The sequence below is a fragment of the Schistocerca nitens genome, chromosome 1, assembly GCF_023898315.1.
Source record: "Schistocerca nitens isolate TAMUIC-IGC-003100 chromosome 1, iqSchNite1.1, whole genome shotgun sequence".
Classification (NCBI taxonomy): Eukaryota; Metazoa; Arthropoda; class Insecta; order Orthoptera; family Acrididae; genus Schistocerca; species Schistocerca nitens.
The window spans coordinates 205,007,815-205,026,185 of NC_064614.1; the positions used below are offsets into that span (position 1 = coordinate 205,007,815).

At 41.2% G+C, this 18,371-nt stretch overlaps 1 protein-coding gene across 1 annotated transcript in view; it reads right to left on the reverse strand.

Annotated features, from left to right (window-relative positions):
• The window catches only part of LOC126237094 (short transient receptor potential channel 4-like), a 318,000-nt gene that overhangs the window by 70,409 nt on the left and 229,220 nt on the right, over positions 1 to 18,371 (reverse strand). Inside the window, exon 8 of the mRNA XM_049946938.1 lies at positions 8,712 to 8,951. Coding sequence (XP_049802895.1) covers positions 8,712 to 8,951 — 240 coding nt within the window. The remainder of the gene's footprint in view (positions 1 to 8,711; positions 8,952 to 18,371) is intronic.

The window sequence follows — 18,371 nt, forward strand, 5'->3', positions numbered from 1 at the left end:
CAGCTCGTACTGAGGCATTCAGACAGTCGTTTTTCCCTCGCGCACGATCCTCATGTGGAACAGAGGAACAGTGGGGGGGGGGGGGGGGGGGATGTGACTTTGGTGCGAATTGTGGAGTATATATGTAGATGTAGATACTATGGTGTGCAATAGGTGGTCATTTATACAGGCTATATCCTGAATGAAGAAGGCATTTGACCCACCAAAGGAAATGTGGATGCTATTCAGACCATGCCTGTGGCTAAATCCATTAAGTACCTTCAAGTATTTATAGGAAAAGTTAATTACTATGTGCAGTTTGTTCCACAGTCAGCCTCCATACTCCACCCACTAAATAGTGTCCACAAAAAGCCATCCTCTTTCAATGGTCAGAAGAGTGGCATCTGGCTTCTCAGAAGTTAAAATTGGCCCTCCATTCCTCATTCTGCCTTATGACTTACCAGCCCCATTTTCTGTTGTTGTTGGTGGTGACAGATGCATCCCACACAATATTAGGGCTTTTCCACCAATAGTCATAGATACTTCCTCCACCTCAATGACATCATTTACAGAGCAAAAAGGAAATGTTGGCCACCTATAAACTTTGCATTTTGTTATATGGTCACATATTTCATTAGATCACAGAGCATAAACTTCTCTCGTCTTGTTTTGGACCTAAGGAAAATTGCCAGAGTGTATGGCGTATTGCCTTCATTGTATGGCATACTGCCTTCATTGATGAGCTCTCTGTTCCACTAAATTCCCATACTACATTCACCCCTAGCACACCTATGGTCACGACTCTAATACTGATACACTTTCTTGCCTTCTGGTAGGTCTGGACCTCAAATCCAACCATGAGGAGATAGTTTGTTTTCAGTTAGATAGCCATCTGGACCAATCACTTGATGAGTTCCCTTTAACTTATTGCAACATTGCTACAGTGTCTAGGTGTGACATGCTTCTTCAAAGGATTCTACAGTAATTCCACTTGAGCTGGCTTACCAACCTCTGAGATGCAGAACCACCTGCTCTTTACTGTTTTCTTCATGGCACCAACTTCAGGTTTTGCAAGTTGTGATGCTCCTTATGGAAGAGGAACAGAGCTGGGTTGTGGTGCCATCCTCCTGCAGGGTTTGCTGCTCCAAACCCTACACCCTATCTGCAGCTCGTGGCCTGGCGGTCGCATGCTCGCTTCCCAAACACGTGGTCCCGGGTTCGATTCCCAGTGGGGTCAGGGATTTTCACCTTCCTTGAGATGACTGGGTGTTTGTGTTGTCCTCATCATTTCATCATAATTCATGAAAGTGGCGAGATTGGACTGAGAAAAGGTTGGGAATTTGTACGGGTGCTGACGACAGTGCAGTTCAGTGCCCCACAAACCAAACATCATCATGAACCCCTACACCAGTGTTACTGGGGAATTCCCAAGATAAAGCAGCTGGCACATTGCTAGATATATTGGCCTTGAATAGATGATGATGTTGCATGGATGGTTTGACAATATTCCATTTGTCAGGCACACTAGTCAGCCAGGGAACCAAGTTCTGATTGACTTCAAAGGTTTTTCTTTGTGTCCATGTGGTTGACTGTCATGATCCCCTTCTCTCAGTTACTGAATGCCATCCACCTCCATCAGGCAATAATGACATCCAATAAGGGAGCCTTGGAGCAACAGAGGGTCCACCCCGAACACTGGTGGCCAACAACAGCCCCAATTCGCAATTATTGATTTAAAAATGTTTAGCACACTGTAACGTGACATCTTTGAATCCATAATTAACTATGAGATACATAACTTTTAAAGTAATACTCAATACACAACTTTTAATGTAATACCCAATACATTCTATTGAGTATTAAAATGTCTCATGACCACATTTTACATTTTATTTTTCATTATTTAATATGGAAGAATTGTAGATTATATAACAACTGATACTAAACACACTATCATCAACGTCATAAATTTTAATAACCTGTAAAAAGGTTTTTGTAATTTTATAGTTTTCTGAAACAAGACAGTCAAATCTAAAGGAACATTTTACTTGATTTTGTAGTACAGTTGCTTTCATATGAAATTATCATTTTGGAAGTTCTAGATTATACTGGCATAGAAGTTTCAGTAGTGTTTAAAAATGCATAACATAAAGTATTAAATGTTAGTAATTGAAATAACTATGAAATTTAATAGCAAATTAGAGATTTTTTGTACTGGTTGTTAATAATTCATATTTTTATCAATCTATATATGAATAACTAATCGTTTAACCCTTGACTTCCTAGGTTACTTTTTGGTCACACACTGCACCAGGTGCAGTCTGACTGCCTGCTATATTTAATCAGCAATAAAAATTGCATTCAGCAATTCAGTGAAACTGTTCAGATTTTATGTAAAAGGTTACATTGATAGCACACAACAAGAAACATGTATTCAAATAAATTATAAAGTTTATTAAAAAAAAAAAAAAAAAAAAAAAAAACATTTACACAGAAAACTACATGAAATGAACATAATATTAATTACAAGATAACATTAATGCTATGGATATGCCATGTACTCCAAATTTTACTTTTTACTATATTTTTATTGTTTATTACACATGTAAAAATAGAAACATAAAAAACTTCCACACAACATTTAAAAATGAAAATTGCACTAATACTTTTTAGGTGTTTAGTTTTCTTCTCAGAGGTTTTCTTTGTCCTTGCTGGAAATGTTTGTAGAGATTTTAAGTCGGATTGGTTTCTTGCAGCAATGGCAAATATAAAGATGTCTTGAAATTCCGTGGCAGATTAAAACTGTGTGCCGGACCAAGACTCGAAACCCGTGAAGTTTGGAAGGTAGGAGATGAGGTACTGGCAGAATTGAAGCTGTGAGGATGGGTCGTTAGTCGTTTTTGGGTAGCTCAGCTGGCAGAGCACCTGCCTGCAAAAGGCAAAGGTCCTGAGTTTGAGTCTCGGTCCAGCACACAGTTTTAATCCGCCAAGAAGTTTCATATCTTCGCACACTCAGCTGCACAGTGAAAATCTCACGCTGGATACGATGTCTCTCTTTTCTTTTTTGGGTCACAGGTGGAGCATGTTTTGTGTTTTTCCCATCATTCTACAATGAATTCTAGTTTTGGTTTTGCTACACCCAAAACACAGTGAAGGAAAAAAGAAGTTCATGGGGTATGTGATACTTGTTGACTTGCTCTTTATCTGTGGTGTCACCAACGAGTTTACAAGCTTCTTCAAAAATTAAAATGGTTCACCTGAGTATTGTCTTTGTAGGAACTGTGAAGGAAAATGCATTTACCTCACTTATGTCCAACACGCTGAAAAATAATGTCATTGGCCGTCTTTGGAAGAGGCTTCAATGTGCAGTAATATTTGTTTCAACCTAATGTATTTCTAACAGATCTTCTAGCTACAGATTGTCTCCACACTTCTGTCATCATCACTTTGATCACTTATTTCACGCAAGGAATTCACAGCTGGCAAAGTAACTTTGTCTTTACTTTTGCACAGTTCCTATACTGTATTATGTTTACTTTCAATTTTGTTAGCACTACCTGATCCAGCACCACTTCCTACACTGTCCTTATACTGTTTTCAAACATTATCCCCAAAGTTAGGACCCGTTAAACATGAATAGTAGATGTAGACCTGTCTACTGAATCCATAACGCAAAGTCTCAGAGACCACTAGCACAAAAGCAGCAGTAATAGTATGGGTCCAAATCATATTCGAGTGGCTACTGACAAAGGAAACCATGGCAGCTTCAGCAAAGAGTAACTACACAATGCTGTAATCTCCTATCCCATCATTATGCATTAGCAACAGAGGAAAATAAATGCTAGTGGTCTGTGAGACTGCAGCTGGGACATTAAGGGTTAAGAAAACAAACTGTATCGAACATTTTCCTCATTATTGTAAAGCATAATATTACACTTAAATGTTTGTGAATATGTAATTTTCATTATAACTTTACAAAAGTATTGATTCTAATAAGGAGTATCGCAATAGAGATTGTTATGTTTTCATAGAGGGCTACTATAAATGATTCATTTTCAAAGATCTGCATTTTCCAAAGTACATGTACAAATATTTTTTGGATTAAAGCTCTGTCTCTACATGGTGACATCTGGACAAACAGTGCCAATGCTCTGTTTTATGGCAGGTGAACTGGTTATGGTGGGTAGTGTCGGGTAGGGTGTGTAGTGGGAGAGGAAGCCTGGGATACGGACTGGGGATGACTGGCTAACAGGTGGAGGGGAGCAGTTGGTTTGCTGGCTAGGAATGCAGGAGCGAGGTTAGCAGGTATATGGACTAGGCATGTAATGCACAATTGTAGGAATTGGTGGGTAGCAGCACATATTAAAGGTGATTTTGGGACTGAATTGGTTGTGGTTGACAAGATGGAGGAAGGGAAAACTATTGGGCGAAGGGTGCGGGGACAATGCGTTACGTGAGATTGAGGCCACGACAATTACAGGAGCAGATGGTGTGTTGTAAGGATAATTGCCATCTGTGTAGTTCAGAGAAGCTGGTGGTGGAGGGAAGCACCCAGATAGCGAGGGTTGTGAAGCAGCTGTTTAAACTGAACATTTTGTAGTCAGCTGCATGTTGTGCCACTGGGTGGCCAACTTTGTTCTTGGCAATAATGTGGCGGTGGCCATACAATCTGGTAGATAGCTGGTTGGTAGTCTTACTTACAGAAAAAGTTAGACAATATTTGCAGTACAATTGGTATACATTGAGATGACAAAAGTCATGGGGTACCTCCCAATATCATGTTGGACCTCCTTTTTACCAGCATAATGCAGCAACTCGACGTGGCATGGACTCAACAAGTTGCTGGAAGTACCCTACAGAAATGTTGGGCCATGCTGTCTCCATAGCTGTCCATAATTGTATAAGTGTTGCAGTGCGGGATTTTGTGCCTGAACTGTCCTCTTGATTATATCCTGTAAATGTTTGATGGGATTCATGTCAGGTGATATGATTAGCCAAATAGTTCGCTTGAATTATCCAGAATGTTCTTCAAACCAAACACAAACAATTGTGACCTGGTGACATGGCGCATTGTCATCCATAAAAATTACATAATTGTTTGGGAACAAATGGTCTCCAAGTAGCTAAACATAATGATTTCAAGCCAATGATCGGTTCAGTTGGACTGGAGAACCCAATCCATTCAGTTGTTCCAGTCCAGGGTGATACTGGGTGACAAAGTGGCACTCTTTTGTCATTAATTCTTGGGAGTGGTGAGAGGATAGGGTGTGTGTGAGGATTGGCACTGCCCCCAAGGATCAGCTGCAAAAGAGTGCCCCCTTGTCACCCAGTATCATTCTGGACTGGAACAAGTGAACCACATCCTTCACCAAGGATTTGATTATCTCTCATCCTATCCTAATTAGGGACATCCTACTCAAGATCCTTTCCACCCCTCCTCAAATGGTGTTCCACATGCAGATTGGAGTTATTCTTACAACATATCTTCCGCTTGTATAATCATCCTGGCCCCAATTTCAAGTTACCCACTGTCCCTGCACCCTCCACCTAACAGTTTCCCCTTCCACCATCCTGTCACCCCCTACCAGTTCACATCCCACATTGCTTTCAGTGTAGACTGCTCCTCCCTTCCCCTACAATTGTGCATTACTTGCCTAGCCCATATACCCACCACCCTCCCCCCTGCATTCCTAACTGGCAAACTGACTGCCTCCCTCTGAGCTGCTAGCCACCCACTTACAGTCCCTCTCCCTCTACCCACCCCACCTCACACTGCCCCCCAACAACCATCACCTGCTGAAAAACAAAGCATTGGCACTGTTAGTCCAGCTGGCACCATGCATGTATATGCATGTGTGTGTTTTCTGTGTGCATTTTACTCTAGTTCATCAAAGGATAACTCTGGAAGCTAGCAAGTTTTCTTTCTTTTGCATATGCCTAACAACTACTCAACAATTCTGCTTTCTGTTGACTGGCCTCCTTTAATCCAAAAGCATTTACATTCTAAAAGAATTTTCCTACAACACTTGCACAAATGTGACTGGTACATGAATAGGACTGTAAAGTTGCCAAGTTTGCATTTTGCGTTCTACAATTGTTTTATAAGTGCTTCCCTGGCATGTGACACGTCCAAGCAGTAGTCAAGTTCATTCCATACCTTATGTATCAACATCATGTCAATGCTCATCACAGCAGCATTGATGCATTCTCTGAGATGTTCCAAAAGCAGTGAGGTACAAAAATGTGATCCCAAAGGGAAAAGTCACACGGTGTTACGTTAGGCGACATCAAGCGGGATGATGGCAGGGCAAGGGAATGGAGCTACATCACCTTCACCACTACACCTAATCCGGCGAAGTGATAATTCATTGTTTAGGTAGTGACAAACATTGATGCTCCAATTGTGGGGTACTCCGTCTTGTTAGAAGATGAGTTCTCAGAATCAGCAGTCAGTTATGAAAACAATCAAAACTGCAACATATCAAGGTAGGAAGTAACTGTCACAGTTTTCTCACAGAAGAAAAGCAGCCCATACAGCTTTGTCTGTTACAATATCTCGTTAATGTACCACAATTTCATGATGCTGTTCAGTGCCTCACCCTCTCACACTGTTATGATTAATCTTTTCAGATAAATAGGTTACTTCATTGCTGAATGTCAGCTCTGAGATGAAATTATCATCCTCCAGTGCTTCCTGCATTATGATATAAAATTGAAGGAACTGGCCATAATCTTCTGGTTTTAACTCTTGCACAGGCTGCAGACAGTATGGTATGAAATGTAACTGCTGTTGTGAAATCTTCCACACAGTTTGCTGCAGTATTCCATGGACCATTAATTTTTTGAACTGCATATGCTGTAGTATTTCAAGTTTGTGGCTTGCATGGACCACTGATTGTTTTTGGATTGCATATTCACCCTCTCCATGGTTGCATCACTTAGTCAACGGGTACTATCCTGCATACAGAGAAAAAACGGCACCCCTGCCTAGTTGCTGATACCAATGCACAATGCTCTGTTTCCATGTCAGTTTTTTTCCCATAATTCTTTCTGAATGCCAGTGCACTGTTGTGACAGTGCAGCGTGCCATTAGATCAAATTCATCAGTGTTTCCCTTATCCACTACATGTTGGACTACCAGTGGTTAATAGATCTCTACCCTTTTACATCTACCTCCCCTTGACATGGGATACAGCATGTTACACAACTTGGGTCTCACTGGCTCACTTTCAGTGAAAGACAACATCTCGAGCTTGTTGTTTAAGGGGACTGGTGTAACACCCTGCATTCTCCCTGGTCCCTGACTCCCCTGTACAGGGTGCTTAGCCCTAACACTGACATGCCACTCACAGTCGAGTGGTCTAGTAATGACAGACGCAGTACTTCCTGTCAATGGGAAGGTATTTACAAGAGGGGGTAGTACTTGAGGTAGCTTTAGTATATTTTGAACATGACTTTCAGTAGCCCTTCCAAAATGCCCACCCCAACTGCCTTACAGTAGTCAGGGCACATCCAGCTGAAGTCACTCATTGTTGAACAGATCCTACAGAGCTACCAAACTACGGGGATGTCGACTGCTGTGTTTCACTTGTTGCTTTTAAAAGTCCCAGACTTTCAAATGCCATTAAGATTGCATGATTTAGGGTGCCAGCTGACGTGCATTAGAGTGCCTGATTTCTCATCCACTCAGGAACATATTTTTGCAGCCCTGTGATCATAGCTGTTATCACTTGGAAGTTGTTAGTGCCCATAGCATACTCATCGTGAAGATGTAGACAAAAAGGCTACAATTGGTCACCAAGAATGTTGAAATAAACGTTCTGGTTCACATTCATGAGTAGATCCATACAGCACGGAAGCTTTTTCTGCCCGAATGACATATTCCACATACTGCGGATTCAATTCATCACTGGGCTTTTGGTGCACTCTGCATCTTATGTCATTTGAAAAGAGTCAAAATCAGAACTCATTGGACCACACTATATGACTCCAGTCAGCTACTGTTCAGTTTCTGTGTCATTTGGCCCACTGGAGACATGCTGCTTTATGTGCCACTGTGAGGAATAGCCATTTGTGAGGTACCTGATTCCAAATGTCCATTATATACAGTCCCCTTTGCAAAGCTTTCTCAGATACTGGTTGAGATGGATCTACATTCACTGAGAGCAGCAGCTTCTGTTGGTTTTGAAACTGATTGACACTGACAATACATGACACTTGGCTCTGGTCCCCATGAGTTACGATCTTTTTAGGACCACTGTTCCTACCCATGTTACATGGCTTTAAGTGCTACTACATTCCTTAAAGATATGTTAGACAGTCCACATTGATATACTAATAAACTAGGTAAGCTCTTCACAGTGTGACCGTGCACTTGCAAACAGGATGGCTCCTCTATACCTTACAATAAGTCAGTCACAGTTTTACAAATGGGATGTAGTTTCTCCCCTTTATTTCATTTTGTCACATCTCTGTGTTGACCCATGTTACTGAATTGATTCCACACAACTGGCTGGCACATGGACACCACTTCACTGTCATGAGTGCCTGGTACCAGTTTTACACCATCTATAGTGTTTCAGAGAAACCAATGTACTCTATTAAGCAGGTGTTGAATATTTACATTCCACACAACATGAAATAGACAATGGTATACTGAAATCAGTAGTGGATCCCATCATTATACAATATACAGCATTCTGTGAAATACACGTGTAGATAGAGATACTTACATGCAAAAGCTATGTATCCAATGGTCTCAGTGAAGTAGTGGCGGTTGATGACGTCTGTGTCTGGCAGGTTCTGTATCACAACATCAGCCGATTCCAGGGGTGACATGGTGAACAGCGCCCAGAAAAGCGTCTTGAGCGTGGCTGTGGGGTTCACGAAGCTGCTGATCTGTGCCGTGGTTGTTTTGCTGACGGGATCCACACGCACCATACCCTCATAGTACTGGTAGAACCGGCACAGGCCTACAACAGAGTGAGGGCTTAGCTGTATGGTGCTTTGAGCCAGTGGTGGAGGGTAGTTAGTTGTCTGTATAGTCTAACAATCAATACACTAACAGTTATTGGATATGATCAGTAAGGCACTGGAAAACTCGTTTGTGCTAAGACAGAGAAGAAAGTTTAAACGAAATGAATGTAAGCAAAGGTTTCAAACAAGAAGAACGTAAGAGCCAAAATGGGATCTGTGACATTCACACAGTTTTCAGTTACATTTCATGTTGTGTTGTTGCCTTCAGTCAGGGTACTGGTTTGATGCAGCTCTCCTCCTTTGTCCTGAGCAAGCCTCACACCTCCGCACTACTACTACCACCAGCATTCATTTGAACCCTCTTACTGTAGTCAGACTCTGGCCTCCCTCTGCAGTTTTTATCCCCAACATTTCACTCCATTAATTTATCTATTCTTTGGAGCCTCAGGATGTGTCTGTCAAGATATACCTTCTTTTAACAAAATTGTGACATAAATCCCTTTTCTCCCAATATGTCTCCATTAATTATCCAATTTGCCCATTTAATGTTCAGCAATTTTCTGTAGTACCACATTTCAAAAGTTTAAATTCTCTTTAATAAGGTGTAAAGATTAAAAAGACAAAATAATAAATGACATTACATATCAGTGTGTTGTTACCATTGATGTTGGGCTCCTCAATACCTGTGTCATAACCACTCATGTATGTGTAACGTAAGATAAGCACTCTTAAAGGTATAACATAAAGATACACAAACTTTAGAAGTTTGTAGAAAAGTGAAGAGTTTAAAACAGGTTTCTCTTTAATGAGATAGCCTTCTTTCTATTTGTTCATTTATTTGGTTTTTGTATTATATTATTCATTTACTCATCATGTTCCATGGATACCACCATGATGGAGAGCATTTAAGGATGTGGAAGTAACAAAGAAAAACAGCTGTTAGAAGTCTTAACAACTGTTCATTAATCTGCTGGTACTTACTTTGTCCACACAAACTAATTTTAACACAGAAAAATCAACCAAAGGTGTTTGTGTGCTTTAAGAATAGAAGCTTGTTTACAATGGACATTGTCATATAGCTAACAAGATTCCTCAGTCCGTGAACATAGATAATCAGTTAATTTGGATATGGAGTGGTTAATAAGTTAAGTTATTCAGTTTCTTTTGAACTGATAGTCATTATCAGTTTCTTTGTTTATATCACATGGAAAATTGTTGAAGAACTTTTGATCAGAATACAGAGCATACTCATAACCCTACACAAAGTGACTACAGGCACATTATACCTTGTATAATGGTTGCACGAATCTCAAGTGATCAAAACTGATTTTTACTATCATAAACAAATACAATTAAGAGAAAGTTTATGGGGAAGTGAGTCTAAGAATTCCAAGATATTCAATGAGATCTCTTACTTTATTCAGTTTTCATACTGCTTACATTTGTCTAATGAATACTTTCCTTGCTTTAGTTGCATCCCCCAGCAGCAGATAATTCCGTAAAACAACAGGGAGTGAAAGTAAGGTTCAAATGGCTCTGAGCACCATGGGACTTTACATCTGAGGTCATCAGTCTCCTAGAATTTAGAACTACTTAAACCTAACTAACCTAAGGACATCACACACATCCAGGCCCGAGGCAATATTCGAACCTGCGACCGTAGCGGTCGCGCGGTCCCAGACTGAAAGTACGGAAAATAAGACAGTATTATGAAAAGAATAGACTGCTACTCATCATAAAGTGGAGAAGCTGAGTTGCAGGTTGGCACAACAAAAAACTGTCAATGGAAGCATCCGATTCCACGCGTCTCTTTTGACCTAGTGGTGTTGTAGTGTGTGACGTCACTACGGCATGGAGTTTATGAGCTGATTGTGTTTGTTGATGTCATCTTGTGCCTGATGGTGTCCTCTGGTGGTGCATGTGTATATGCTGAGGGTAATGTATTTTATTGTGTTCATTTGAGCCTTGGTGTTGGATGTGTGAAGTCGTTGGCAGTATTTGTATTTCAGGGCATAAGGTTTGGAAGTTTTTTCAGTGAGTTATCAGTTTTTTTGTTTTAGTTTTTGTGTTTGGCTTTTTCGTTAGATGTTATTGATTTGCTGTTTGTGGTGCAGTAAGACGTTGTGTGGCTTCTGTTGTTAGGTATGGATATGTCGATGAAATATAACAATGCTGCAGACAGAGATGGGGGAGGACATGTCCTTTTGTAGTTGATCTACACTCCTGAAAAATGAAAAACGTCAGTGCTACTCCCATGTGTATCCTCCTTTTGCAGCAATACAGGCTGCAATTCTTCCATGGAGACGATAACAGAGATGCTGAATGTAGTCTTGTGGAATGGCCTGGCATGCAATTTCCATTTGGTGCCTCAGTTTGGCCAGAGTACGTGCTGAACATGCAGACTGTGCAAGATGACGTTTTATCCAGTCCCAAACATGCCCAATGGGGGGCAGATCCGGGGATCGTGTTGGCCAGGGTAGTTGACGTACACCTTCAAGAGCACACTGGATGGCATGGGATACATGTGGACGTGCACTGTCCTGTTGGAAAAGCACATCACCTTGCCGCTGGTAACATGATTGGCTGGATGAGGGTTTGAATGTACCGTGCATTTTTCATTGTCCCCCCGACGATCACCAGAGTGGTACGGCCAGTATAGGATATTGCTCCCCACACCATGATGACAAATGTTGGCCCATTGTACCTTTGTCATATACACTTCAGATTTTGGCGCTCACCTTCACGACGCAACCATGGAGATGGTTGCAAACGGTTCTCGTTGATACTTCTGGAGCAACGGTCTCCCTAAGTTATTGTGAAGCGACAGTGCATTCCAGTATGGCACTTCATATGATGCGGCAGTCTTGGCGTGCACCTGTGTGTCGCTGCTGCCCGGACCTAGGTCGATGTGTATGTGCACCTTCTGCTGACCACTGGCAACAACATGGATGCACTGTGGAGACCTCACGCCCCATGTGTTGCACAATTCTGTGGTACGTCCGCCCGGCCTCCTGCACGTCCACTATACGCCCTCGCTCAAACTCCGTGAATTACCCAAACAGTTCACGTTCACCCTGCTAACAATGTTGCAGATACAGATGGAGCTCTGTACACCAAGGCAAACTGGCTCTGGCGGTGACCAACCGCTGCGCAGCTAGCAACATTCCACAGCTGATGAAGGGGTTTCTGATGCGTCCGCAGTGCTGAGCATTTGATCATCGCATGTACTGCCGTCTTGCAATATTCAGTGCAAGTATGAAGGGTCTTATTCACTCGCGTCAATGTGTTCAGTTTTCATCTTCCAGGACTGTATATATGTAAGGGAAATGACCAATTCCAATTTTTGTAGCTTTAGTTGTACGTATTGGTGTTTTGGTATCGTCAGCTGTGGTTGACCTATATAGCTCAAGGGAAATGTTCAATTCCAATTTTCATAGATTTATCTGTAGGTGTTGGATTTTGGTATCGTCAGCTGTGGTTGACCTATATAGGTCAAGAGAAGAGTAGATTTGGTTGGTGTAGTGGAATGTTTTTTTTAGCATTTTGGGATCATGGTGTGTTTTGTTTTTTGTTATAGTTAGCTTGGCCCCACCCTAAAACCGCCAATTTCCCATGGTTGTCCTATTAATTTGAATGTATTTTTGGAGGGAGATGTTATTTTCTTATTTGTATGTATTTTATTGTTCGTTGTTGTTGTGTGTGTAGTGACGTCATAGGTGCCACATTGGAGATACTTAGAATAGCCATTTCCCCCATATTGATGGCGTCGAGGGACAAAGTAGATGGGTGATATCGAACACTTCTGTAATCTTGTAAGCTTGCGGTCAAAAAGGCCTTGGCAGCCACAAACTGTGGTCATGTCTGTGTCAGTTGTGTTTTCATGAGTATGTGCATGTGTATATGTTGTCTAATTCTGATGAAGACCTATTTGGCCAAAATCTTTCTTGTTTGACAGACTTTTTGTTGTGCTTACCTGCAACCCAGCATCTTGGCTAGATGGTGGGTAGCAATCTATCATTTTCGTTATACTGTCATTATTCATTTCTGTATTTTCCATTGTTTGAAAATAAGACATGGCATGAGTAATTGCTGTTAGATATTAAATTTAATGTCTTACACTTACCAAGCATACATTATTGTGGTGCATTATGTTCTGCAGCACCATCATTCCCAGGACACGGCTATTCAAAACTCTGTGTTTGTCATTAGAAAGTATGCACACATCACATGTGAATAAGTGTAAAGTGCAGACAAAATTTGAATAACTATATGTGGTGCAGGATTCTCATCCCCATCAGCATGCATGGTGTCTTGATGACGGAGATTTTACAATATAATTGTAATTTTTATTGGTCCCATGAATTATGATTTGTACAGATATGTAAATTTAACATGGAACATATTATGCTTACAATCTAAAATGTATATACACACGTAGTAGCTTACACAATAAATGCATATAACAGCATAATCACAGTCTAACATAAAAGTCATGACACTGCTGTAAAAGTTACCGTTTGACAGCTGAAGTGACACTAGTGCTCCAAGCGGCAAGAAAGGAGTATGTCAGATGCAGTGTAAGCATAATGTTTGTTTTGCATCCCTTTCCTACACTATTTATGAAATATTTGAATTATTTTTTTGTCTCCAAGAGTTTGTGTAATATCAGAAGACACAAATGTTACCAAAAATGATTCTAAAATAATCGCAAGTAGGCATTGCGATGTTTGGGGGAGGAGACCAGATAGTGAGGTCATCGGTCTCATCAGATTAGGGAAGAACGGGGAAGGAAGTTGGCCGTGCCCTTTCAAAGGAACCATCCCTGCATTTGCCTGGAGCGATTTAAGGAAATCACGGAAAACCTACAACAGGATGGCCGGACGTGTGATTGAACCGTCATCCGCCGGAATGAATCGCAAGTAGGCATAAAAATCTTGACTCCAGTGGCAAGTTACAACACATTCACAAAGAAACACTTGTGATGCTGGATAGAACTGCAGATTACAAAGTTGATATCAATGGAATATAAACATATCGATTCACATGTAAGAAACTCAGATATGCACCTCTACGTGCAAAAGGGATTGACGCCCCATTTGTCATTCCGTAGGCCTACTGTGTTTCAGCCATTGTCACCTGTTGCTACAAGTACGACCTTCAGCTTTATATTATTCTAATTGGGACAAGCAACTGCCAAATAGTGGGAGAAACATACTGTGAGTGTAAATCTCAAGTCCTCAAAGCCAATGACACTGTCAGAAATGCTGTCATATGTTAAATTTGCCATTAGAGAGTTTTCATCTAATGACATATGCACTAGTTTATCAGGATCAGAGAAATGCTGTACGTTCTGCTTTGAAAGGTGGAACTTATTGTCACTTACCCCACATTTTATTTGTATGCCTTCCACGTACGTCTGTAATGTACGAATTGATGGAGATATCTGACAAAATCTCTATGCCTGAGTGCTGTAATATAATAAATTTAGTGCAAACAGTTCACTTTTGTCTTTCCATCTTGCAGATGGCATGCTAATCTGGCTTAACAAGAAGTCACAGGCATCTTTCTTTAAATATCTGGATTCTTGTCATGTCCTAGTTCATGAAACACGGGCAACGTATGAGTGGCCAAGTAAGTGATCCTGACAATCAGGATACCAGTTACTTTGGAATAAGGCTGGGCATCTTGGACATATTCTGAGTCATGGTCACCTTTTTGCTCAGACGGCAAAGACTACCAAATCTACCGGTTAGTCCCTCAACCGTTAGGGGTAAAACCCAATGGGACTGGGGGCAAGTAAGGCTAGCAACCTGCTTCCTTGGTACTTTAAATATGATGCTGACAACAATCAGAGCAAAATGCCTCGGACCTTTGCAGGTGACGGAGCCCCACCTCCAATTGACAAACCAGGGACTCCTAAGATACGACTCGGCAAACGAATGGTAACGAGATGGGGAGCTATTAATATCAATGGGGGCTACTCTGGGAAGAAGGTAGAGCTGGAAGAGGCTGCAAGTAAGATGGGGTTGGACGTTTTAGCTGTTAGTGACATTCGGGTAAGGGGTGAGAAAGAAGAGGAAGTGGGAGAATACAAGGTTTGCCAGTCAGGAGTTACAGCAGGAATAGCACAATGGGTTGCAGGGCTTTACATCAGGAAAGAAATGGAGTCCAGCGTAGTTGCAGTAAGATACGTAAACGAACGACTGATGTGGATAGATTTGACAGTGTCTAACAAGAAAATTAGGATTGTGTCAGTATATTTGCATTGTGAAGGGACAGATCAAGATAAGATGGATAGTTTTTATGAGTCACTCAGTGACATAGTTGTTAGAGTAAAGGACAAGGACAGTGTTCTGCTCATTGGTGATTTTAATGCCAGGATTGGAAATCGAATAGAAGGGTATGAAAAGGTTATGGGTAAATTTGGAGAGGATATGGAGGCCAACAGGAACGGGAAACAACTCTTGGATTTCTGTGCCAGTATGGGCTTAGTAATCACAAACTCCTTTTTTGAACATAAGAATATTCACCAGTATACTTGGGAAGGCAGGGAACCAGATCTGTCATTGACTATATAATAACAGATCAGGAATTCAGGAAGGCTGTGAGGGACACACGTGTATTCAGGGGATTTTTGATGACACTGATCACTATTTAATCTGCAGTGAAATTGGTATTGTGAGGCCGAAAGTGCAGGAGGTCAGGTCCATATGTAGGAGGATAAGAGTGGAGAAACTTCAGGATAAGGAAATCAGGCACAAGTACATAACAGCGATCTCAGAAAGGTACCAGTTAGTTGAATGTAGGCAATTACAGTCATTGGGAAAGGAATGGACAAGGTACAGGGACACAGTACTAGAAGTGGCTAAAGAATGTATGGAACAGTAGTGTGTAAAAGTAGGATGAAACAAACAGCTTGGTGGAATGACACAGTCAAGGCAGCCTGTAAAAGGAAAAAGATGGCGTATCAAAAATGGCTACATACTAGAACACAGGTAGACAGAGAAAGTTATGTTGAAGAAAGAAACAAAGCCAAACAGATAATTGCAGCATCCAAGAAGAAATCTTGGGAAGACTTTGGAAACAGGTTGGAGACTATGGGTCAAGCTGCTGGAAAACCATTCTGGAGTGTAATTAGTAGTCTTCGAAAGGGAGGTAAGAAGGAAATGACAAGTATTTTGGACAGGTCAGGAAAACTGCTGGTGAATCCTGTGGATGCCTTGGGCAGATGGAGGGAATATTTTGAAGAGCTGCTCAATGTAGGTGAAAATGCAATCAGTAATGTTTCAGATTTCGAGGTAGAATGGGATAGTAATGATGATGGAAATAGGATCACATTTGAGGAAGTGGAGAAAATGGTCAATATATTGCAGTGCAATAAAGCGGCTGGGCTGGATGAAATTAAGTCGGAACTCATCAAATACAGTGGAATATCAGGTCTTAAATGGCTACACAAGATAACTGAAATGGCGTGGGAGTCGGGACAGGTTCCATCAGACTGGACGAAAGCAGTAATCAATCTTTAAACACGGAAACAGAACAGATTGTAACAACTACAGAGGTATATCTTTAATCAGCATTGTGGGTAAAATCATCTCAGGTATTGTTGAAAGGAAAGTGCGAGTATTAGTTGAGGACAAATTGGATGAAAATCAGTGTGGGTTTAGGCCTCTTAGAGGTTGTCAGGACCACATCTTGAGCTTACGGCAAATAATGGAGAAGTGTTACGAGTGGAACAGGGAATTGTATCTATGCTTTATAGATCTAGAAAAGGCATATGACCGGGTTCCTAGGAGGAAGTTATTGTCTGTTCTACGAGATTATGGAATAGGAGGCAAACTTTTGCAAGCAATTAAAGGTCTTTACATAGATAGTCAGGCAGCAGTTAGAGTTGACGGTAAATTGAGTTCATGGTTCAGAGTAGTTTCAGGGGCAACACAAGGCTGCAACCTGTCTCCACTGTTGTTCATATTATTTATGGATCATATGTTGAAAACAATAGACTGGCTGGGTGAGATTAAGATACGTGAACACAAAATAAGCAGTCTCGCATATGCAGATGACTTAGTTGTGATGGCAGATTCGATTGAAAGTTTGCAAAGTAATATTTCAGAGCTAGATCAGAAATGTAAAGACTATGGTATGAAGATTAACGTTTCCAAAACTAAAGTAATGGCAGTGGGAAAGAGATATAAATGGATTGAGTGCCAAATAGGAGGAACAAAGTTAGAACAGGTGGACAGTTTCAAGTATTTAGGATGCATATTCTCACAGGATGGCAACATAGTGAAAGAACTGGAAGCGAGGTGTAGCAAAGCTAATGCAGTGAGCGCTCAGCTACGATCTACTCTCTTCTGCATGAAGGAAGTCAGTACCGAGACTGAGTTATCCGTGCACCGTTCAATCTTTCGACCAACTTTGTTGTATGGGAGCGAAAGCTGGGTGGATTCAGGTTACCTTATCAATAAGGTTGTGGTTACGGATATGAAAGTAGCTAGAATGTTTGCAGGTACTAGTAGACGGGAACAATGTGGCAGGAGGGTGTCCACAATGAGGAAATCAAAGAAAAACTTGGAATGAACTCTATAGATGTAGCAGTCAGGGCGAACAGACTTAGATGGTGGGGTCATGTTACACGCATGGGAGAAGCAAGGTTACCCAAGAGACTCATGGGTTCAGCAGTAGAGGGTAGGAGGAGTCGGGGTAGACCAAGGAGAAGATACCTGGATTCGGTTAAGAATGATTTTGAAGTAATAGGCTTAACATCAGAAGAGGCATCAATGTTAGCACTGAATAGGGGATCATGGAGCAATTTTATAAGGGGGACTATGCTCCAGACTGAACGCTGAAAGGCATAATCAGTCTTAAATGATGATGATGATGATATAGTCTTCAAAATTGTTTGTCCTCCGTCAATTGATCCTTCTCATACAGTTTCTGTTGCTTAAAATGAATAGGGGATCATGGAGCAATTTTATAAGGGGGACTATGCTCCAGACTGAACGCTGAAAGGCATAATCAGTCTTAAATGATGATGATGATATAGTCTTCAAAATTGTTTGTCCTCCGTCAATTGATCCTTCTCATACAGTTTCTGTTGCTTAAAAAGTCTAGCAATCTGCACATTCTAGATACTCCACATGCTTTTTCTAGACACGAATAACTGCACTTAATTTCATTTCATCGTCAAAGCAGGTATGTTGGCAATTCAGATGAATCTGGCATTGATATATGGAGAGTTGAACTCGCTGCTTCTGTGCCACAGGAGTGTTTTACAGCTTTACACGGCTTGTCTTTGTGGCAGTTTCCTCTTCATCGTCAGTTGAGGTGGCTTATTTGGGATGTCAGCCAGTGTGGTTACTGCATTCCACAAGATTTTATTACTGTCTGCATTCATGAACTGGTTTTGTTCGATG